Here is a 12,741-nt window from a genome sequence, read left to right as displayed (position 1 = left end):
TGATGCGTGTCAGTTTGCACTTGTGCCCATTAGAAAGCTTGGAAGTCAATTGGCAGACGCCTATTTTATAATGACTTCATCTTAGCATGTGAGAGGAGAGCCATCTGTCCAAAAAACTATTATTGGGCTGCCAATACCAGAGTCTCACAGGAACGCCTGAAAGTTCAGGCTGAGCGCACACCACTTCTCCGAGGCATGAGAGAGAGCAAGAGAAGCCCTTTGTTTCTGTCACACACCTGCACACACCTGAGTTTCTTGCAGGGGTGTAACTTGAATAGAAGGTAAATGAAACACAAGATGATATTCCTTCCAAAGTTTTACTCCCTACCTCCATAGTTAAAGACATTCAGCACATCCTTTACAAAAGCAACATTTCAAGAGAAAATAACTATAATATTTTACAGCAAATCTCAAATAGTCCAGCTGAATGCTTGACCTATCAAGAATAGAAATGTAACAAACCACACCACATGGCAGTGTGAGCAAAGGTAGAGGAGGAAACAGTAATTGGTCCTCGTAACAGTTACCCGTCTTGATCCCACAGGCAGGTGCTTAAAAAAAAATCCTGTTTGAAATACATGAGTCTTTTAGTATAAAAATAAACATTGCTGCTCATTTAAAATGTAGAAAATACAAAACTTTTGTTGCGGAAAGGGAGACAAAAGTAGTTGCCAAACCACACTGAGGTCTCGGTTGCTTGATTGAAGGTTAAAAGGCACGTGAACGACAACTTCTGTCCGGCGGGTGGGCTTTGCCATCAGATGGGCTGCAGTGAAATCTTTGCTGCCTGGACAGAGGGGGGCAAAACTCAGTGATGGACTGCAAAAACTAGCAGGAGTGAAGAAAGTAGTCAAACAAACCGAGTAAGAATCTTTCTACGTATGTCATAAGGTGCTTATTCTTAAGATAACTAGTTCCAGGCTTATTTAACACACCTGCACTGAATGTAACAGGGGTTGTGTACACGCTGTTGATAGTTTTTGAGTCCAACTAAATGAACTACGTTCACAGAATCAATGACCACAAAAATTACCAGAAAAAATTACAAGTTATTACATATTACGGCTGATATTGCTCAAATGACACCGATAATCACAAACTTGTCGCACTGAAACATCAAAGCTAGCCACATATCTTTGAAAAGAGCTTCAATTACTACACTCCAGAAAAAGGTTGCAGATCAGCGCTGACATCATGAAGAGACAAGCATCGATGACAGACATATGACGTAGCAAAACACTGTGCACATCAGAGCCACAACTCTATGGCACTAGCGAAGGTGTAGCATCTCATCTAACTTACTAATAAATCATCTCACTTACTAATAAAATTCTATTTTTTGTCTACAGCATTCTGTCACCGTCAGAATTAAACGTTTAAGCGGTTTGAGCAGGCTTGACTTTGCAGACATAAGCCTCACAATCACTAGAGGGTTCAATCTGGCAGCAATAACCTTTGCTCTCCAGCCCTTGGACAGTCATCTTAAGAGCAGCTCTTTTGGACTGCACCACACATATCTGCATTCGTCACATCCATGACTGTGGTGCTAGTTCACAAGTTTTGCCTTCATTTGAAAAACTTACTGACAAACAATGAGTTTAAAAAAAATACAAATTAAATGGCAAATACATATATATTTCTGTGAATAAAACTAACTACCAACTACTAACTACTAACTAATTTGTGACATAAATAATGGGCTAAGCTGAGTATCACTACATGCTTTATTATTATTATTATTATTATTATTATTATTATTATTATTATTATTATTATTATTATTATTATTATACATTAATATTCAACATTTTGAACATACAGAGATTCACATTTAAACAATTACATGAACACAAACAAAATTAAGAAAATTATTATAATTCATTCTTATCATCACCACCACCCATGAATCCAATTAAACGGAATTAAAACACAGCTGATCAGTAGCTGCAGTACTCTCTTGATAACAGCAGGGGGCATCAATTAGCTGGTTCATGATTGAGGACATCTGATGCATGGAATGATCAATCGGTCCAATTTTAGCTTAGTGTCTACTCACTCCAGACGGTAGTGCTGGACCTTGGCCCTACCTCAACAACAGACTAGGCTGCAGGAGACAAAAGTGGAGGGGGGGGGTTAGTGTTGGAATGTGGCCGATCTGGTGTGAGAACCTGCACCTGCACAAACAATTTGAGACGAAACAGAGGCATATTGGTGACTGGCTTCTCACCTTCTGCCGGCTGTTCATCCAACTGCGAATGGTCGGCACCAGGACGGATCCCAGGAGGATCTGAGCAGGGTGGTAGATGAGAAGTGGCACCGAGATGAGAGACAGATGCTCGTAGCCCTCGAACACAATCTTCAACATTGGGATTCCTGCAGAGAGGAATCAGCTCAGACCAGACACTCAGACAATGTTAATTCACAGCAAAAAACTGTTGCATAAGCATCACAGGCATAATCAGAATTAGCCGTTTGCATCACCTTGATACCAACGATACCAATGGTTGCTTGATAGTTGGACTTGGACGTAACTCACAAAGACATGGAAAGCTATGATAGTTCATGACTTTTGTCATGTCCTCACAACAGGACTGTTGTGAGCATCAATGAAAAGCACTTTCAGTTTGGCGGGATCTTCATTCTCAAAAATATAGTAACTGCAACAGAAATATTGGAAAGCATAATATATAATAATCTACAACTGAGAAATGTGTGGACGATTACCCGTGGTTTAGTCCCAAGGTGCATGAGTGTTTGTTTGGTTTATATTTGCATTGTGTCTTCAACATCAAGGGCATTCAGACATTTTGACCAAGAAACGTGGGGCGAGTTACTGACCAAGAGTGAGTGATTTATGTGTGGAGCAGAAGACGATGGCGACCGTGTCTGCTGGAGTGAACCCTGAGCCGGGTCTGCAGACACAAAGAGACATGTAGTTGTCAATATTTCTGAAAATAATGAAACATTGTACAAGCACAAATGATGCGAAGAACAATGAATCTCCAGGAAAATAGAGGTTACTTCGTTGATATGTGCCTAGCAATGGACTTTACTCAATGAATTGTAAAATATAAAAATGTATCACGTTGGACAGTACAATTGTTTACACTGATCTTTGTGGGGGTTTTGACTTATTATGCATGTGTATGAGTGTGTGTGGGCATTTTTTGCCATACTTGTGAGTACCAATTGTTGACAAGCCACCTTCTTGTGAGGACATTTTGCTTGGTGAGGACACTTTGGCCTGTTCTCAAAAGGTTAAAGTGTTCAAACGTCAGTAAAAGACGTTTATTTTAATTGGGCACAAGTTTGGCTCAGAGTCCTGGTTCAGTTAAGCCATTTGTTTTGGACGGTTAAGTTAAGGGTGAGGCTGGGGAAAGCATTATGCCAATGAGAGGTCCTCACAAAAATCTGTGTGTGTGAACTTGCATAGCTATACTCTTGGGGACAAGTTCTTGGAAACACATGTACTTGTGGGGATCTTTTGCTTTTTGTAGGGACCTTTTGCTGTGGTTAAGCCTCAATTTGAGGATTAAAACTTTGAAATAACTAGGTCATTATAGGTTAAACATTGAATATCGGTTAAAGTTTGGCTAAGAGAGGACTCTGAGTTTGGCCATTTGTTTTGGATGGTTCGGTTTAGGGTGAGAGGCTAGGGAAAGCATTATGGCAATGAGGGGTCCCCACAAAGATCGAACCTCTAGAGTGTGTGTGTGCTTCTGTATGCATGCGTTTAATCCATACTCACCGCGTGGAAAAGGCAAATGTGAGAGTCATGAAGCACAGCTGGATGGAGAAAACTGAAAAGAAAGATAATTTATTAAAATAAGATGCTTAATCAAGTGTCTTGGAAAATAAAGGATCTCACGATATTTAAAAAAGACATAATAATAATAATAATAAATCAAGTTTCATGTTCACCTTTTATCATCTAATTGTATTGTATGGTATTTCAGAACTTTTTTTTCTATTAAATAGGACTATTAATCTAAGGAATTCTAAAAGCTGAACTAATAGTAATTTCTGTTGCTATTATTGTGTTTGGATATGTAATATAAATATTTAATATATAAAATATAATGTACAATATTATACAATACAGTGAAATGCTTGAAGCAGAATACTAAACTATCTAAATGTTTGGAGCAACAGTCCAGAGGTGGAATTTTGTAATTTAAGAAAAAAAAGAAAAGAAAAATTCTGAATCTTGACTGCAATTTCCAGGCAAATATAATATGAAAAATACCAGCTGATCTTTTTAGAACCTTTAAAACAAGCATTGCTAGTTTGGATTTAAACAAGAGGCTAAACAACAACACAATAACAGGCAGAGGCACTGACTGATAAGAACCACCAGCAGCAGGCTGGTGGGGTCCAGCTCGATGTTGGGATTACTGAAGGTGTCACAGAAGGTGGTGTAGATTATCATGAGGAGCACAGCACTGCTGATGACGCCGAACGGAGGTTTCTGACGCTCCAGAAACTCACGGATAAAACCACGACACACCTACAATCACACACCGGAGTCACTTGCTGTGACAGATATGAAACAAGCTCAAGACTTCAGTAAGACCAGTGACACGTCCATACCTGACCCAGGATCAGAGGAACAACAACCGTCATAAATAGCTGAGAGAAGATGGAGGAGAAGGGAACTGAGGATGAAGAGCCAAGCTGGGGATGAAAAAAAGACATTGAATATTTCTTTGCTTGTAGCTGAGAACTTAACACTGGAGAGACAAAAATAAAATGGACTTACAAAGAGCAGCAATAACACTGGAGTTACAATGATTCCCTGAAGCAAGAAGACATGGTTTTAGGTCACTCCAGGTGGAGTTCAGAGCACTTGGCCTCTTCAATATTAGAACACAAATTGACTTACCAGGAAACTTCCAAAGGCTGAATTAAAAATGGCAGCCGCCTGGCAAAAAAGCAGATAAAACAATGTCAGTCAGGCTTGCAACAACACTGGGTCTATTGGATCAGTACATGCTTCCCAAACAGACACGGCTTTTGTCTGTTGTTTGTGCTTCCAGCTGAGCAACTATAGCTCTGCAGCGGTGGCAACAGCACAGAAATCAATGCACAAAACAACTTCTGAGTACATTTTTGTCGAAGCTACTTTCATTATCAGAGATGAAAGAACTGGTTGAGAGTATAATCTGCTAAATTTTGGTGCATTCTGTAAATGGGAATGAGTCGTACCTCGTTGCCTCCAACAGCTTTGGTGAGAATGACAGCAGAGGAGACTGGTGGGGGCATACAGCTCACAGTCTGCAACCTTCACAACAACAAATAGTAAGCATTACTATAGTTATCAATATAAACAGCAGCGTTAACCTGTAATTACATATTCACTTTGGCCTGCACATTAAAAAGAAAAATAACTTCCTACATTTGCTACCTCTAACGCTTGTTTGGTTTCATCACATAGAACAATAATACATAAGTTAAAGGATTATTAAGAAAACAGTTCTTCACTGGATTGCAAGATAAACTAGATCTTAAGAGTGTTGCAGCAGAGATCGTTGGAATTCAGGACATTCAGCCCTCCCCCACCAAATGTTTCAGTGAATATGAGTCTTTATACGTGAACCAGACTTCAGGTAAAATGAGCCAGTGGCTTCAATAAAGGCAACCATTCAGAAACACACTGTACCCTCGGAGCAGCCAGTGATCAATGGCCGTCAGAGCCAGCACTCTGAGTAGCAGCCAAACAGCCAGCGGGAAGAAGATGAGGGTGAAAGACTGGACAAACAGGTGAAGACGGACATGTAGCAAGGCGCTGGTTAATTCCTGCAGGAGAAAAGGCCACATCACCATGACAAGAGCATGACCTTTCACATGAGAGAGATTCCCTACCTCCGTCTTGAGTGACAGCCCGCTGTTGAAGAAGATGAGGGAGACCGCAATGTAGGCTACTGTGATCTCTGGTTTCAATGGGCCTGTAAAATAAGGGGAGAGATTACCAGGCGAGAAAAAAAAGAATTGAAACTTAACTGAATGTTTGAATGCATCGTTTTTGTCACGTCTTGAAGAATTGACTGTTGGAATTAAAATTAAATACATACCTAAGTTGTGTGGTTAAATATAAAGACAATAATAAATTGTAAGTGCAGCATCCAACAGTAGCACATGACATGGCCATTATCTTATCTACAAAAGTCGTTATCAGACTGTTTAAGAGACAAACTGCTTATAGGAAGGCTCATCATTGTTCCATCTACTTGTTTGCCAAGGTTGTAGTCACAACTCGACAGCGGTGTTGATTTAAGTCACAATACGTCATGGAAAAGTAGGAGTTCAACGCGAAATGAGCAACACAACCGTGTGTGCAAATGTGTGTGTTGACATTACAGCCGAATGCAACGTGTCAGTGCGGTTGTAACACGGTGGTGATACACACAACACTCCACATCCGACTCATCTCACACGTCAAAACTCCAATGTGATTTCCGCAACTTCTTCATTTAACTTCTGTTTACGTCTTCACCATGACAGTTGACCGATAACATCTTAAATCACAATGACCTGTTTGGTGTCCCGGCAAATTCGGCTTACATATTTCCAACTTAATATTTCAGGTTAGATAATTATTAGAAACTAAATGAAGACACTGAAGGTATGTAAGTGTTTATCTTTGTTTACCCGGCAGACGGAAGACTATGGTTGGTCCCTAAAGTCTGTCTAATTGTTCACGTTTAAATCGTTAGACTTGTTACTTCACAGTTTGTTGGAAACTCATCCTCTCCCACTCACCTCCTCTGACACCGACACTAGGATGCAGTCGGGCGGCTAGTATGACCACGACGATCCCGATGATAAACCATTCCTTTCGTATCCGCGCCACCAGTCCCATGTTTCAGGCCAGGGGGTGTCCAGGATCACCCCGCTGGCTCTCGCGCCTCCAGCCAGCCCCGACTGTATCACTTGCTCAGCGCCGTCAGTGTTCGCTCCCGCTGAGGAATCACGAGCGCAATACTGGCACACGCTTCCGGACACACAGGCACGACTTGGCCGTAAAGGCAGCAAGTGCGGCGCACCAGCATTTGACATTACCGTAAATACGATTACCTGCAAACAGAAAAGCTAATACGGCGTCTTCAAAAGGACTTAGAACAAGGACTTACAGTGTTTCAAAATCGCTTTGTACTGGCAACATTTCCGCAGATCTTCCGTAGATATGGCTGCAACCAACCAAGTGTCTACTTAGTAATATGTTGACAATATTAAAGGAGAAAACATATTTATATTAGTGCTGTCATTTTAACGCGTTAATTCGATTAATTATAATTAATTACGCCGCAATTTAACGTATTAAAAAAATTAACACAATTAATTATGACTATCAACGACTCTTCATTTTGCCTCATTTAGACTTCTTGTTTTTTACTTTTACTTCTATTATTCATTTTTGAATTGCTATATTGAGCTTAGGTGCCTATTTGAGACAGCCTTATTTTATTTCAGAATTTTATTTATATAACTGAATCGTTGTATTTGTATTACATTTTTGAAAACAGCCTTATTTTATTTATTTAACTGTATTGCTGTATTTGTTTTACATTTTTGAATAATGCACCTGCCCCTACTGGTTTGCGGACATGCTTGACCTTTACTTTTGGATTTCATTTATGAAGCACAGTTCAGCAATAAGAAATTGAATTTCAAATCTTCTCTTCTTACTGTATTCAATTGAATAGTCGTGCACTACATTTTTTTTATTTCCTAGAACTCAAATTCTTTATCAGAAGACCTTTAGCAGATATGACATAAAAATGTGATTAATTAGATTAATCAATTACAAAATCCTGCAATTAATTCGATTTTTTTTTAATCGACTGACAGCACTCATTTTTATATTTATATTAAGTAGTGGTGGGACTTTAATGAGTTAATTCTGATTCATTAATTAATCGTAATTAACACGTTAAAATATTTTAATTGCATTTAATCGTTTTAATTTAATTTAATTTAACAGTTTGCTCTCCAGACAACAGGGAACCTTTGTAAGTGCAGGAGTTCCTGGTCCACTGATCACACTGATGCACAAGACACGTGGCAGCTAGGATGATAACAACAACAACAAACATGGAGGAATCCCTGAACAATAGCAAACAAAAGCATCTGTGTGCTTTTGTTCAGGGATGTTTTTCACTACACAATGACCAGGGTTTCCACTACTCTGAATGTATTTGATAATCTTTTAAAATTGAAATTATACAAATATTTTCAAGACATTAAAAGAGCTTCAGTGTAAATAAGGTGATATAAAAACTTGAATATAGTCACCATCATGATTTATTGTGCTGTTGTCAAACTGATGCAAAATAAACAATATTTTGTTGTTTAAATGTACGTATGGGTCCATCATTTGATTCAGTAATATACCACATTCATTCAAATTGAAAAATGTGGCATCTTGTGGCAAATATTCTTATAGCATTGAACTGCGATTGAGATTTATTAATCACAAATTAATTAAAAAGATTAATTTTTAAAATCGAATCCCACCCCTAATATTAAGTTGTATTGTTTAAAAAGAATGCACCGTCTCAGGCTTAAATTACATAGTATGTAAACACTTTCATTTTGATAAAATATATACTGTATGCAACAGTGAGATGAATTGCATCCATTTTATGCAGAATTTATACTCAGAATGGTTCAAGTTTCTTCTGAGATTTCTAACTGATCTACTCTCCTTCAACCTCCGTGTCCTTTGGAATTTCCCGTCTGGGAATGCCACAGCAAGTCAACTGAAACCATCTGAGCCTGTCCGCCTCTCATATACAGTGCCCATTCCCAATATTGTCCTTCCTCGCCACTATCAATGAAAACCACAGCATCTTCAATGTCACCTCTAACTCTGCTTGTCTTTGTGTTGGAGTCACTGTCTCTAAACCAGGCTTTAATGGTTATTTTTAGGACCTTGTTGGGAATATTTTCTGACACTCATGTCTGTAGACCTGTATTTAAAATAAAGAAACCATTTTTTTAAGCATCCAGAATGTTGTGCCTTTAAATCACATTTATTTGTAAAAAAAAAAAAGAACATAGATATATTAGCCTTTCCTCCAAATGACTTCACACAGAAAACTTTGTTATATATCTATTTTTATAGCCACTCACCATAGTGCCAGCACATATTTGGCCTCTGAATTCACATGCCTGCCCGACCGATATAGATGATGTGACATTGCAGAAATAACACTGACTGTGGCCTCTACATTTTCAGAACAAACTACGGTAATATTCAGTCATCAGCAGATCTCCACGAGGCGCCACACTCCTGGCTCTTTTTCCATCGAAGCAGCCGCTGTATTGCCGCAGGCGTCCCAGACACCACGTCAGCAGCATATTTCTTAATTAGTGAGTGACCGCGGGCGCAAGCAAGCGACACCTTGAGGAGAGAGGAGCAGCCATTAAGTACCACCAGCAAACAAATGTGAGCCATTACAATGATGACACTTGTTACCTGTGCTCTCTGCAACAACGACACGTCTCCTGCACCACATGCAGACTCATAACCTTGCTGGAAGTACTCAGCCGCTTTGTCCAACTCATTCTGCGGAGAGATTTAACAAAATGATACAGTCACGGTCCACAAATTGAGTAACTAAGAGATGCGGAGTGTACCCAGGTGAGGTAGATATTTCCAAGACTCATACAGGCATCAGCCAAATTTTGTTCGAGCCCTTTCCTGCCAGATACGTCGACCAACTTCTCCAGACACTGGATGGTTTCTTCAATGTTTCCCTCGCTGAAACACATGGGCACAGAATTAAATAATCTTTAAATTCATCAACCAGCTTTCCAAATGACTTCAGTCAAGATTAAGCTCGAAATGGCAAAAAATCTATGTATAAATCTGTTTGCATTTTTGTCAAATTCTAATTCATTGCATAAATCATTCAGTGCAAATCATCAAATCTAAGTACTTTGCCAACAGCTTTGCCATCGCCTTGTATGTTTTTCCAAGTCCGTCTGAATCCATAAACATGTCGTAGATCCGCACGGAGATGGTCAAAAACTAGACACACACACGAAGAACAGAGAGATGCGCAGGTAATTGCAAATTGCACTATCACCGCTAGATGTCGGTAGTTCGCATCATCATCATAAGACACGCACTTTCCTGGCTTCTCCATAATTTCCTGCAGCGTGGTGGGTCAGTCCCAGCTGATAGGCTGCGTGAGCTTCAAGGTGTTTGTCTTCACCTGAAATATAGAGTCATGAAGAAGATGTGTTTTTTTATTTGGTTTTGTATCGTAAAAGATAATAGAATTATCCCACTGGGCTTTTTAATGTTTATTTAACCAGGTAAATATTTTCAGACAAAGGTTTTCCAAAAGGAACCACAAACATGCACCTACATTCTGCAGTCATGACATAGCCACGGTGAAGCATCTTCAGAACTTCACTGAAGTTTGTTGTGCCCTGCAGGGAGTCGGCCAGCTGGCTATAGATCCTCCATAGAACTTGGCAGACCCGCAACCTCAGTGGCTGACCACTTGAGTCCAGCATGTCTTCACTGCCTGACAACAAGAGGCAGAGCTCTGCATGCTCCCTCGCTTGATCCAGATCACCTGCAGAAAGAGAATATGAACTAAGATCTGTTTTTGAATCCCTGTACAACACAGTATTGAATTAATAATTTAATTGATTTATTACCGATGCCTTTGTATACTGTTTCAGAGTAATATTTGCAGCTATAAACCATCCTGTAATCCAAATAAAGGGACATTTTTAAAGAGAAAAAGGATCCAACATTAAAAAACATCAGCAAGCCCATCAATTAAACTGGTTGAACTGGTGAATGTGTTCATTAAATTGGACTAATTCAGTTTTTTTAGACATAAAAATAACCTAGTCTATTCTATGTTTATTGATAGTTGAGCAGATTACCTTGTTGAGAGTAGATCTCAGCCAGACAGACCCGAGCTTCCACGGACGGTCTGGAATGGAGCCCTTGTTCTTTGTCAGTGCAGCTGAGGAAGAAGTGTAACCGCAGCCATAAATCCTCAGGAGCTGAGAAGTACTGAGCCAGAAGTAGACGCTCCTGGTACACTGATGACCACGAGCCTGAACAGACACATGACTGAATAGAGCTCATATGACATGTCGACAGAAGTGACATCCAGGAGACGGAAAATGAGTCAACCAAGACAAAAGACAAGAATGAAATACAACATATATGCATGTACAAATAAAAATTGTTACCAGTTCTCTCTGCCTCCTCAGCCTGAGTCAGGTGCAGCTTCATGGCCTCCAGTTTGCCCATGTCTTCCTCCAGTGGGGTCTGAAGACTGATCAATGAATTTGGAGGAGCTTCCATCCTTCGGGAATGGTCACGGTTGAGCAGAAATAAGAACTCCGAAAAAGATCTGCAAGAGATTAGAGTACTTAAATACACACATCAATTTATTGAGGAGAACACAACTCACACAATACCTGTGGTAACCATTTTGAAGCATTTCCACAGACATGGTGTGCTTCAGTCGATTCCTGAATCTGGTGAGTACATAACAATGACGGGACATCCACCGTAAAAATAAAAAAGGTGCTAAAAGAATTAAAAAGTAAACTGGTTCCCTTGGAAACTGGGCTTACCTTGCAATTTCTTTTTGGGAGAGGATCTGAGTTGACATTAACGCCATGATTCGGGATTTCCAACTTAATTAATTATTGTGCAATAACTTCTGTAAATATTCAACACAAGGTACACATAGATAAGGTATATATATTCAGAAAAGGAAAATAAAACCGTGGCAAAACGTCTTTTTTTTTAAATTATTTCCATTAACAGGGAAAAAACGTTATATTTCTCATTTACAAAGTGAAAAATAAGCCAGTATGTATTTGTGACTCTTTCACGGTTCAACCAACAAGTAGCTGTTGGAAATGTTCGTCTCTCTTCCACTTCATTCAAACTTCAACACACGTCACAGAGGCTAACTCCACTGCTGCTAATGTTGTTAGCTTCAACGCAGTCTTCAAACCCTCTTCCAAACAGGACAAACTGATACGTACCACGGAGCAGTCGCCGTTCTTTGATCAGTCGAAAAACTCAACAAAATAGCAAGAAATATCCGGTGGACGATTTTGTACGTGCGCGACGTCGTTGCCAAGGTAACAGTCGCGCCAACAAACTGGCCTTTACACTGCCCGACTCGGCACAAAAAATAGATTTAAAATAAAGATACAGAAATGTGTCTGTACCTGGCTAACATTTCATTACTTTTTTTGTCACAAATATCTGTAAGAAGGCATCCAATATTACAGAGACTTTCTTTGCATTTTGAGCAAGTCAGTTAATGAGTCCCTATGTGTGGAGAAATATACATATCATGATGCATTTAATAATAAATGGCACTCAATAGACATTTTCCAAAGACAGAAAACTTTTAATTTACTTCCTGAATACAAATAGAACAATTATATGTATATTATAAAATAGTATATCAGTGTTTCATGGAGAATTATTTAACTGCTTATGCTTCTTCCCTAAGTTGGTGGAAGTTGTTAACGTTGAACTTTTCCACGTCTGCACAGCTGTGATGGAAACTGGGTTACTATCTGGCTGCACACCACTTCTCCTGTGGTGGATGTGTTTGTGTACTCTTCAAAGAGTTGGAGCGTCTTCATTAAAGTTTCATCTTAGGAGTGGAAACCAGCACCAGATGAGTGCGAGACGCTGCTTCCTGAATGTTCATTTTGATATGAGCTCACACGCTTTAG

General features: G+C 39.5%; 2 protein-coding genes across 3 annotated transcripts; both read right to left on the bottom strand.

The window, feature by feature from the left end:
• Window positions 1–303: 303 nt before the first annotated feature.
• slc10a7 (solute carrier family 10 member 7) lies at window positions 304–6,984 on the bottom strand. Of its 2 annotated transcripts, XM_053859752.1 has the most exons (13): window positions 6,760–6,984; window positions 5,863–5,945; window positions 5,660–5,796; window positions 5,206–5,281; window positions 4,883–4,921; window positions 4,760–4,795; window positions 4,591–4,674; window positions 4,342–4,507; window positions 3,749–3,800; window positions 2,839–2,912; window positions 2,228–2,373; window positions 2,057–2,104; window positions 304–787 (listed from the first exon to the last, which is right to left on the bottom strand). In XM_053859752.1, exons 1-12 carry the CDS (start codon window positions 6,857–6,859, stop codon window positions 2,084–2,086), a joined length of 1,014 nt encoding a protein of 337 aa, XP_053715727.1. In that variant the 5' UTR covers window positions 6,860–6,984; the 3' UTR covers window positions 304–787; window positions 2,057–2,083. The 2 variants fall into 2 exon arrangements, with proteins under 2 accessions (XP_053715727.1, XP_053715726.1); XM_053859751.1 differs by lacking the exon at window positions 2,057–2,104.
• Window positions 6,985–9,256: 2,272 nt separating this feature from the next.
• ttc29 (tetratricopeptide repeat domain 29) lies at window positions 9,257–11,703 on the bottom strand. The gene is made up of 10 exons (XM_053860060.1): window positions 11,614–11,703; window positions 11,455–11,514; window positions 11,224–11,387; window positions 10,909–11,085; window positions 10,377–10,589; window positions 10,135–10,220; window positions 9,942–10,033; window positions 9,640–9,763; window positions 9,479–9,568; window positions 9,257–9,403 (listed from the first exon to the last, which is right to left on the bottom strand). Exons 1-10 carry the CDS (start codon window positions 11,658–11,660, stop codon window positions 9,257–9,259), a joined length of 1,200 nt encoding a protein of 399 aa, XP_053716035.1. The 5' UTR covers window positions 11,661–11,703.
• Window positions 11,704–12,741: the final 1,038 nt, after the last annotated feature.

This window comes from Synchiropus splendidus, chromosome 3 (assembly GCF_027744825.2).
Source record: "Synchiropus splendidus isolate RoL2022-P1 chromosome 3, RoL_Sspl_1.0, whole genome shotgun sequence".
NCBI lineage: Eukaryota > Metazoa > Chordata > Actinopteri > Syngnathiformes > Callionymidae > Synchiropus > Synchiropus splendidus.
This window is presented reverse-complemented; position numbering and strand designations above follow the sequence as displayed.